This window comes from Juglans microcarpa x Juglans regia, chromosome 1D (genome assembly GCF_004785595.1).
Source record: "Juglans microcarpa x Juglans regia isolate MS1-56 chromosome 1D, Jm3101_v1.0, whole genome shotgun sequence".
Lineage (NCBI taxonomy): Eukaryota > Viridiplantae > Streptophyta > Magnoliopsida > Fagales > Juglandaceae > Juglans > Juglans microcarpa x Juglans regia.
The window spans coordinates 40,599,503-40,610,675 of NC_054594.1; the positions used below are offsets into that span (position 1 = coordinate 40,599,503).

The following is an 11,173-nucleotide window of genomic DNA, read 5'->3' on the forward strand; positions in this document are numbered from 1 at the left end:
ATGAAACATCGAATAAGTTACCAATTGACCTGATCAAAGTTCAGTCATGTAGACCGGGTTGGCTTAACTTCTATCATATATATACAGGATTGGCTTAAACTTGTATCCCATAAGATTGATGAAAAACCGTTGATATGAAGGGTCACAAACAAGACTCAACACTCATTTTTCCTTAATCTTGTCTTAGAAAGGCTACGGCCAAGCACAGGATGATCTAACAACTGCCGATATGAATAGTTAGGTTTCGATGGATAGAAGATGAGTAAGTTAATAAATAACTTTAAGCTGTGTGCCGATACCAACTTTCAATGACAAACTTTAAGCTCCCAACCCTTCTATTTCTCAAACCATATGCGACAGCTACAATTGCCAATCATCACGAGCTGTTTAGGCTGCGAATGTGAATCAAAACAAAGAAAGTAACCCAATCGTAGTGGGAGTCCAGAGGTTATTATCTTACTCCTCGAGGTGAAGGAAGAACTACTAACACAATAAATGAATAATAAAACTACTCAGCTGCCAATCAGAGTCCCTTTCAAAATGTCCATCTCGAAAATACAGTAGATGGATCCTCATTAGAATCCAGTGGGCCATATTTTAACAGAAAATGTAGAAACACCACAGGCACCTCAAACCTTCCAGTATTTTAGGCTCTAAAATAACTCGATATAGTATTTAGATTCTCAGAAAAGCCTAGGCATTAACTCCACCTTTTAACTCTTCCTTTCCCAAAAGAATTGAATTTGTCCGGGAAAATTACATCCTTCTATTAATTGCATTCACAAGACATATAAAACATGTCTTACACTGCTGGAAAAATATTCAGTGCTAAAATATATCAAAATAAGGCATCTCCCTAAAAACACCAACAAGTGGGTCAAAAATAGCAGGAACTGAGTCTCAAGATAAGATGTGCCGATAAAGAAGTTCATTTCCCAACAGAAAATTGAAAATGATAGAAAACTAACTCAATGCAATAAGCAATATAGTAAAAACACTTTCAAACTCCATTCACTCCCAATCCGAAGAAGCAGGAGGAGCACCTTCAATAATAGGCACTGCTGGCGCTGGAACAGGATCCCATTCACCTGTTAAAGGGACTGCAGCTGAACAAAAAGCTGTTAATAATGATTTACAAAGGCATTTCAACAAATAAATTAGATGCTGTGCCAAATACGCAAATGCAAGTACAGAACCAACTGCACAAAATCATTATACTTTACATGACATGTCAAATATGTTAAAAAAATCACATTAGAAATTGTCAAATATAATAGCACCATCACAGAAATATCTTTTGATGGACCGCTACAAGGAGAGAATGATATATAATATTTCATTTCAATAAACCACAAAAAGCAGGTAAATTAGTTCTACCTGGCTCTGAGCCCCAGGGAGCAGCAGGAACTGCTGAAATAGGTTGTTGAACGTCAGGGTTCCACTGGGCATCAGAACCTTGAACAGGCCAATGATCAGATGCAAGGGGAGCAGCAGAATAATCAGCAAGACCATAATCTGGGATAGCAACCGCTTCTTCTTCTTCTTGTTGCTTAGCCTCCTCGGGCTCACGGTAGAAAAACAAATCCACCTGCACATAAGGATGACCAATTTTTTTAAAATTAGCAATTTAGCTCACAGCAAGAAGTCCACCAAACAAAGCCGTCTAGTTTCCTCCTCACCATCACATCCCACTTGTGCCCAGGGCGAATAGTACCACGCATCTGTAGAACCATTCTTGCCAACAGCCAAAAGAGACATCCTATGCTATGCTTCCCCTTGTTGTTGGAGGGGATCCCGATATCAACATACCGCATTGGCGAATCAGTGTCACAGAAAGCTATCGTTGGGATATTTCCAAGAGCAGCTTCCTTAATAGGCTGCAAGCATCCTTTCATGGTGAGCAAAAATTGAGATAAAGAAGTGCAGAACAAACGAAAATTAATGCAAAAAAATCGTGGCAGTAAATATATCGACCAATATATAACAACATTCAAAATATCAAAAATCTATACAGGTAACTTCTACATTCAAATTTATCTCAAACAAATTCCCAACCAGTAACAGAACCAAAAACTAGGCATCGCATTAAATTGAGGAAGGCAGCATTCACCTGGTGATCTGTCCTTGGATCGGTAAGTATGAGGAGTCGGGGTTCATTGAACGAGGTCTGCAGCTGGTTGGTGAACGTACCGGGTGTGTGCCTTCCAGCAATTGCATGGGCACCGGTGTACTGAGCAAACTTAAGGACTGCTCTTTGACCGTAAGGTCTTGCAGACTGTACTATGATGTCCTGAGGATTCTCAATTGCAACAATAACCCGGGCTGCCAGCTGAAGCTTTTCCCATGTCTTTCCCAGGTTGATTATGTATATACCTAAGCATCAAAACACCATTCCGTAACACTAGAAAATCTCACCTGTAACCAACGCATGTAAATAACATTTTCACAAATACAGAGATGGAACGCATTAAGTTCTTCGCTCTTGATAACTCATACGAGAAAAAATACATGCGTACAGAAAACATAAATCATTAACAAAAAAAAAAAAAAAAAAAAACGACCAAACCATTGAGCACATTAGGTCTCTCAATAAAACCCAACAAAACCACAAGTTTCCTGTTTGATGATCCAAAAACAAAAAGGAGACGGGTCATCATTCCCACTTTCCTTTCCAATCATTCCAAACAAAACCAAAATAATTGAAAAAATACAGAACTCGAAACCCCTCCTTTTTTCTTTTTTTTTTTTTTTACTTCCCGCTTAAATTTCTCATCGCCCGACCACACTAAGACACAGGCAATAGGGACTAAAATTCCGATCTGAGAAATGAAACGAGAAATACCATCGTTACGGCGCTTGAAGACGTAGCGTTCCATCTGGAAATCACAATTCTTGGTGCCCAGATGGACCTCGGCGGCCAACATCATCTGAATGTCAGCCTCCTTTTGAGAAAGCTGACGAGGTGGGGCGGCGGCGGTGTTAGCCATGCTTCGAGGAGAGGAGGAGAAGCACAGAAGAACCTAGCCGCCTTTATTTGGTGGGAGAGAAGACGAGAGAACTTGAAGCAAGGCCAATGATGGAATTTAAATGGTGCTAAAACCCTAATTGTCCTAAGAGAATTTTATATCGTTACTTAAAAATATATATATATATATATATATATATATATTTCTTATTTTAGGTCGGGTTGATATAAAAGTCATTTCAATTTATCTTAATTTATTTTATTTAATTATTATAATTTTTAAATTTTTATAAAAAATATAATAAATTTTTTAAATTTTAAAATAATAATATTAAAAAATAATATTTTATTCAATTTTTACCTTTCATCTCATCTCAATTAAATCCTCTTAAATTACGTTTGAATGTTGAATTGAGTTGAATTGTGATAATAAAATATTATTAGAATATTATTTTTTAATATTATTGTTATTTTAAATTTTGAAAAAATTAAATTATTTATTATATTTTACATTGAAATTTGAAAAAATTATAATGATGAGTTGAGATAAATTGAAGTGAGTTGAGTAACCAAACGAAGCCTTAATCAATTAAGGTACAAATTAAGTAAATAATGGATAATAAATATTTTTTCGAGATAATTACAATTATTTAAAATCATAATAAAAAGTAATAGAAAAAAAAAAAGTTATCGATAGCACTTCTCGTTGCTTGATTGATCTGAAAATTCAATCAAATAATAAAAGCAAAACCTAATTCCTATTGTATTTCGGATGTTGAAAAACTAATTGGCATACATGCATCTTTTGGTTATACAATTTAAATGAAATGAGATGAGATGTTCTGTTAAAATTTAAATAAAATATTGTTATAATATAATTTTTTAATATAATTTTTATTTTTGAATTTAAAAAAATTAAATTATTTATTATATTTTGCATAAAAATTTAAAAAAAATATAATAATAAGATAAGATAAAATATTTTATATATTCAAATCAAGGCTTAGATTTTTTTTCCCTTGGGATGCATGAGAAGCATTTTTTGGCCATTTGAATTTTATTTCTCAATTAAACATTAAAAGTAAAACCTAATTCATATTTATTTCTATTCCTGGGACTCGAATTCAAAATTCCAGCATAAGGTGAGCGAATTTTGAGAGATGCGAAAAACTCGAGCCTATGATGGGTGATAATTTTAGAAATCCAACAAGCATTTGGACACAAAAAATGATGTTAGTGAGGCAAAGTTCGAATTTCTTTAATTTATAGTGTGCAATAGTAATAGGTAAATTTTATATATTACACTCACATGTCACTTTCATTTTAATATGATGGGATGATTTATCCATCATGTCATTAATCTTTATATTTATTTTTTTAAAAAATAAAAAATCATCTAATAGTGATAAAAGTATCATATTTTACAAATCGAAATAAAAATGTGATAAAAGTATAGTGTATATTATGCTCATGATAATAATTATATCTATAAGAATTCAGCAATCACAAATTTCTTAATTACATTTAAAACTTAATAACTTTATGAATTAATTGATTTTAGAATAATGCGTGAATGTATATAAGTTGAAAAAACCAAAAAGATTAGGTAGACTTCGAAACAAAAATAAAAACATGCGCGGGGGAAGTCGGAGTCCTGTAAAATAGAATGCAGACAGAACAAGGAAAGATTAAGTCCTTTTGGTTTTACATATAGTTTTAATTCATTTCATCTTATCTCAACATCTAAACATCGTTCAAATATAAACATTTTTTAATTTTAAATTCTCAATTTTTTAACTTTTTTTCATATAATTATTATAATTTTTTTAAACTTATAAATAAAATAAAAAAATCAATTATATTTTTTTAAATCTCAAAATAAAAATTATATTCTAACAATATTTTAATTTTATAATATTTTTTTTTGAAATTTGTTTTCTCTTATTTCCCAAAATTCCGCAAAACTTCCTAATTCAAAAGATATTTCACTACTGTTTCTAAATTATTTCACTGCTATTCAAAATTTTTTTATCTGATCTCGTCTGATTGTATCAAGCAAACAAGTTCTAAGGATATCAAAATCGGGAGGATTCTGTCTTTGCATTGTTGATTGGTAGAACCACTTGCTTATCCAGAAACCACAAAAAGAAAAATATGCCATTAAGCATCAAACTTTTGTTTTATTTCTGCATACATTTCCAGTCCATGATTGTTGCTACTCATTGCTCTACCCGACATGCATTGTTAAGGCACTTGTTAAGTGCTCTGTAATCTTTGATTTCTCCACATGTTGATTTCATTCTTAAGTGATAGCTCGGTGCATTTGGATGGGTGATACTGATTTGTGAATAATAATCTTTTATAGATCTTATTAAGATGTATTTGAATGTATAAAATTAATTGAGATATATGTTTAAATGTATGAAATAAGTTAATATGTGTTTAACTTTTTATGAAAAGTCAAAAAATTAATAAATCTCATCGTAATTGATTTGATATAATCTTGATAACCAAAGATAGCACCACTTTAGTTATACTTATTACAGATTTACAGGATTACCATTTCAAGATTACTACAATTGTGCTTATCAAAAAGATTACTAGGATCAGATTCAATTGAAAATCTCAATCTTTTTATGATTGTGTTGGGTGTCCTCTTTAGAATTCAGCAGGGGATCATCTAACACAAAAATAGGAACACTTAACAGACATTAATCCTAATTTATTTTGAAAGGTGTAACGAATCGAGATAAAAATTAAAAATTGAATAAAATATTATTAAAAAATATATTTTTATTTTAAAATTTAAAAAGTTGAATTGTTTATTTTATTTTATATAGAAATTTAAAAAGGTTATAGTAATTAAATAGGATGAAAATAATAATGAAAACAAACAAGACCTAATTAATCCACAGACTTTAAAGGGTACCCAAAAAGCATTGCGAAAATAAGGATGTAATCATTATATTAGTAGAGCAATCGGGAGATCCATAAATCAATATCCCAGCAGCATCCAAATACAGCAAGCTATCACTTAAAGACGAATCAATATGAGGAGAAATCAAAGATTACAGAGCACTTAACAATGCATGTCGCATAGAGCAATCAGTAGCAACGATCATAGACTGGAAATGTATGCAGAAATAAAACAAAAAGTGTGATGCTTAATTACATATTTTTCTTTTTGCGGTTTCTGGATAAACAAGTGGTTCTGGCAATCAACGCCGCAAAAAGATAGAATCCTCCCCATTTTGATAATTAACCCACAAAGACTTTATAGGGTACCCAAAAAGCAGTGCGAAAATCAGGATGTAATCATTATATTAGTAGAGCATCCGGGAGATCCATAAATACAAGTCCTGTATTGATTGAAAAATATCAAACCGTAACACGTATCAAATAAAACAACTCTATTATAGGTACCAACAGCAAAGTGAAAAAAACTTTGAAATTCAATAGAGTAAAAGTGTGCCATTAAGCAAGTTCGTTTCACAACAGAAAACTGAACTACTTGAAAAAACTAGCTAAAGTGATTTTTAAACAAAATTATGAATGCAAAAGCTTTCAAACTTCATTCCCATCCAGAAGCAGCAGGAGCAGCCCCCTCAACAACAGGGGTAGTCAATGGTGGCGCTGGAGCAGCATCCCATTCCACTGTCATAGCAACTGCAATTGAACAACAAAGGATCAAAAATAGTTTCGCAAAAATGTTGGCATATATAAAAGATACCATACTAGATAATTTTCTGTATTAACCGTTACATATTAACAAATGTTTTTTTTTTTTATAAGTTTAATGTTACTAAATTATAAGCACGGGTTACAAAAGTTTCTTTAATTAACAGGCTAACAGCCAAGGATATATGAATTGTATCCAAAGAAATTTGAATAGTATTTTTTAGAGGTTCAAACGAAAATTCCAATAATAGTTGAATTCTTTCATGCTGATAGACAAGATATCAAAAGAAGGCAGGACTTAAGCAGTTAATCCAGACAAGAAAAACAAGCAAATGCACATAGTTGTAGATGAAAATAGTTTATAATTTAGATGACCACGTCAAATACAACAATCAATCAAATATGTTTAAACAATACGTCAAATATGTTCAAACAATACGTCAAATAGTTTATAACAAAAGCAGGTAAATTACTTCTACCTGGCTCTGAGCCCCAGGTAGTGGCAGGAACTGCTGAAATAGGCTGCTGAACGTCAGGGTTCCATTGGGCATCAGAACCTTGAACAGGCCATTGATCAGATGCAAGGGGAGCAGCAGAATAATCAGTAAGACCATAATCTGGGATGGCAACCGCTTCTTCTTCTTCTTGTTGCTTAGCCTCCTCGGGCTCGCGGTAGAAAAACAAATCCACCTGCACATAAGAATGACCATTTTTTTTTTAAATTAGCAATTTAGCTCTCTGGCAAGAAGTCCACCATACAAAACCGTCTAGTTTCCTCCTCACCATCACATCCCACTTGTGCCCAGGACGAATAGTACCACGCATCTGTAGAACCATTCTTGCCAACAGCCAAAAGAGACATCCTATGCTATGCTTCCCCTTGTTGTTGGAGGGGATCCCGATATCAACGTACCGCATTGGCGAATCAGTGTCACAGAAAGCTATCGTTGGGATATTTCCAAGAGCAGCTTCCTTAATAGGCTGCAAGCATCCTTTCACGGTGAGGAAAAATTGAAATAAAGAAAGTGCATAACAAGCAAATATTAATGCAAAAAAAATTGTGACAACAAATCTATCCTCCAATATATAACAATATATATCCTCCGAGTAACTTCTACAATAATTTTTTTTCTTGGCACTGGATGTCCGGTAACAGGTCCCAAATAATCCCGGGGGTGAACTTCTGCATTAAAATTTATCTCAAACAAATTTCCAACCGGTATCAGAACCAAAACTAGGCATCGCATTAAATTGAGGAAGGCAGCATTCACCTGGTGATCTGTCCTTGGATCGGTAAGTATGAGGAGACGGGGTTCATTGAACGATGTCTGCAGCTGGTTGGTGAACGTACCGGGTGTGTGCCTTCCAGCAATTGCATGGGCACCGGTGTACTGAGCAAACTTAAGGACTGCTCTCTGACCGTAAGGCCTTGCAGACTGTACTATGATGTCCTGAGGATTCTCAATTGCAACAATAACCCGGGCTGCCAGTCGAAGTTTTTCCCATGTCTTTCCCAGGTTGATTATGTATATACCTAAGCATCAAAACACCATTTCGTAATGCTAGAAAATTTCACCTGTAACCAACGCATGTAAATGACATTTTCACATATGCAGATGGAACATAATACGTCCTTTGCTCTTGAAAACTCATATAAGAAAAAATATATGCGTACAAAAAACATAAATCGGTATAAAAAAATAAACACGAACAAGCCATTCAGCATATTAGGACTCTCAATAAAACCCAACAAAACCACAAATTTCCTGTTTGACGATCCAAAAACAAAACGCAGAAAAAAAGGCCATCATTCCCGCTTTCCTTTACAATCATTCGACACAAAACCGAAATAATTGAAAAAAAAACTCGAAAACCGTTCTTTCTTTTTTTTTTTTTACTTCCAATTCATGTTTCTCATCGTTCGACCACACTAAGACACAGGCACAAGGGAAAGAAAGTGCGCGATCTGAGAAATGAAACGAGAAATACCATCGTTACGGCGCTTGAATACGTATCGCTCCATTTGAAAGTCACAATTCTTAGTTCCTAGGTGGACTTCCGCAGCCAACATCATTTGAATGTCGGCTTCCTTCTGCGAGAGCAGGCGAGGTGGGGCGGCAGCGGCAGCCATGCTTCGAGGAGTCGAGGAGAACACCGTAAAAACCCTTATAGCTGTGTATTTATATCGGGTTCAAAATCCTAGCTCTTGTTGACTTAAATACCCCTTGGCCGTTGCAATTTTACATTTGGACAATTCTAGTTGCACACTTAGGATTGTATAGTGATATAAAATAAGTTTGAGATAAAAATTAAAAGTTAGATAAAATATTATGAAAATATTATTTTTATTTTAAGATTTGAAAATGTAGAATTTTTATTATATTTTATTTGAAATTTTGAGAAAATTGTAATTATGAGATGAGATTAGATGAAATGATATGAGATAATTTTAATATCTAAACTTAAATAGTTTTTTTTTTCTTTGAAGTATTTTTTAAACATTCTTAATCATTACAAATAAATAAAATTTCATTAATACTCAATTTCTTACTTATTAACAAAATTTAAATATATAAGGGAACATATTTAAAAATCATATTAACATTTTTCTATACGTGTTATTTTCAAAGCGGCAGAGTAAGAGTGCTTTGAATTGTCATGAGTTTAAATTTAATAAAAAAAAACAATTATTGAACTTTTAATTTTTGGATTTTAGGATTGGAGGGGATATTTGGATTCCCTTGACTATCCATGCCCACGATTGGGAAGTAGACCCAAAGCCTTTAGCCTAAGAATTAAGGCTTCGTTTGGATAATGAACTACTCTCAATTCATCATTATAACTTTTTTAAATTCTAACATAAAATATAATAAATAATTCAACTTTTTCAAATTTTAAAATAATAATAATATTAAAAAATAATATTCTAATAATATTTTATCATCTCAACTCAACTTACTTTAACATCCAAACTCACCCTATGAGAGTCACGTCTAAAAAACCCAAAAAGCATAATTGTATGGCAAATAATTATTACGAGGTTATAATCTCAATCTATAAGAGATTATTATTGAGGAAGACAATCCCTATGAAACAGGAGCTATCTTCCCTCTCTCGACTAAAAAGGGATCAGAGTCAATAATCATCTCGACATGTTCAGGTCTCTCTATAAATAATCTATGAGAGGTAACCAACATCTTCATTTACATTTTATATACTCTTGTCTCTATATTGTTACTGATTTAAGCATTTGAGGTTATCCAGGGCGATCAATACCGCATCTTCATTACTACAAGTTATCTGTATGGTTGATGGTGTGAAACACGTTCTTCATAAAAAATTTCTATAATTAATTATCTCTATATTATCAATACAATTATCAAGCCACGCTAATGTCATGATATTTTCTAGAATTTATAAAACTATTTAAAAAATTAAGAAATTTTTCAAAGAAAAACATTTCGATGTTAGTTAATATTTTATGGCCCAAGATTAATCCTCTTTATCAACTACAAATAGTAGCGTTAAGGATGCTATCCACACCCTCGGACGAGGGTGCCTTACCTTTGCCCCACTCCTGCATGGGCGGGGGCCCATTAAAGTTTAATGGTCTAATTACTACTATGCCACTCTCCTGGTACTCCGGTTACTTTGCAGCGAGTTCTTCAGCAAAAAATCTTTACAACCTTCTTACATTTCATACTCTACATTTTTTTTAATTTTTATTATTTTATCAAATATTTATTATATGAATAATGAATAGAAAATTTGAAATAATTTAAAAAGAATAAACTCAAAATTTTTTTATAAAAATATTAAAAAATATAGAGTATGGAGTGCAGTGGAGGTTGTATAGCAAAATTAGTTTCATAAACCCTACGAGGAAAACTTCGAACCGGTGATAGTGTAAATTTCTACTTTGCACCATCCAATAAAAATGGTACACGTAAGAAGTTCACTTTATTTACCATATGTGTAACTTTAGACTAGTACAGTAGTACTCATGTTTCTATCTCATTCTCATGAAGGAAATGCTTCTTCCGTTCAATTTTCTTCAATTCTATAGGGTTTTTCTCTTCCTTTCAATCTCTCTCTCATCTTGTGAAGCTTATCTCTCCAATCTACTTCAGTTAAGGCACAATAAGCGATTGGAACCCATCTACTTCAACCAGAGCACAGGCCGTAATTGGAAATCAATTTTTCCTCTTATCGATTTCCCTAATTTCTGTTAGTAGATTGTAACGTTTACCACACAATTTGCATATATATATAGAGTTACTTGTAAAACCTTTAATTTTTTTATTTTCTTTTTTGTCGCCTATCGATTAGTTTTATGTTGTTTTTGTTTTTGTTTTATTTATTTTTTCTTGATTGCCTTATTCATCGCCTTTGTTTTTTTATTGGTCCTATTGGCTTCTATGGAACTCTTCCTACTATGTAGATTATCATCTTTCACTTCAAACTTTCCACTTCAACCCAGCATCAAAACGGGCGTCGTTTTGACACAAGGGTTAAAAACCCTCGTTCCCA

The 11,173-nt window shown here is 33.0% G+C and overlaps 2 protein-coding genes across 3 annotated transcripts; both read right to left on the minus strand.

The window, feature by feature from the left end:
* Window positions 1-742: 742 nt before the first annotated feature.
* On the minus strand, window positions 743-3,123 carry LOC121260534 (40S ribosomal protein SA-like). Of its 2 annotated transcripts, none has more exons than XM_041162450.1 (5): window positions 2,843-3,123; window positions 2,111-2,373; window positions 1,680-1,877; window positions 1,378-1,588; window positions 743-1,106 (listed from the first exon to the last, which is right to left on the minus strand). In XM_041162450.1, the coding sequence occupies exons 1-5, from the start codon at window positions 2,985-2,987 to the stop codon at window positions 1,012-1,014; spliced, it is 912 nt and encodes a 303-aa protein (XP_041018384.1). In that variant the 5' UTR covers window positions 2,988-3,123; the 3' UTR covers window positions 743-1,011. The 2 variants fall into 2 exon arrangements, with proteins under 2 accessions (XP_041018384.1, XP_041018390.1); XM_041162456.1 differs by having other exon boundaries at window positions 743-1,100; window positions 2,843-3,117.
* A 3,276-nt stretch (window positions 3,124-6,399) lies between these two features.
* On the minus strand, window positions 6,400-8,900 carry LOC121260547 (40S ribosomal protein SA-like). The gene is made up of 5 exons (XM_041162468.1): window positions 8,633-8,900; window positions 7,915-8,177; window positions 7,427-7,624; window positions 7,123-7,333; window positions 6,400-6,631 (listed from the first exon to the last, which is right to left on the minus strand). The coding sequence occupies exons 1-5, from the start codon at window positions 8,772-8,774 to the stop codon at window positions 6,537-6,539; spliced, it is 909 nt and encodes a 302-aa protein (XP_041018402.1). The 5' UTR covers window positions 8,775-8,900; the 3' UTR covers window positions 6,400-6,536.
* Window positions 8,901-11,173: the final 2,273 nt, after the last annotated feature.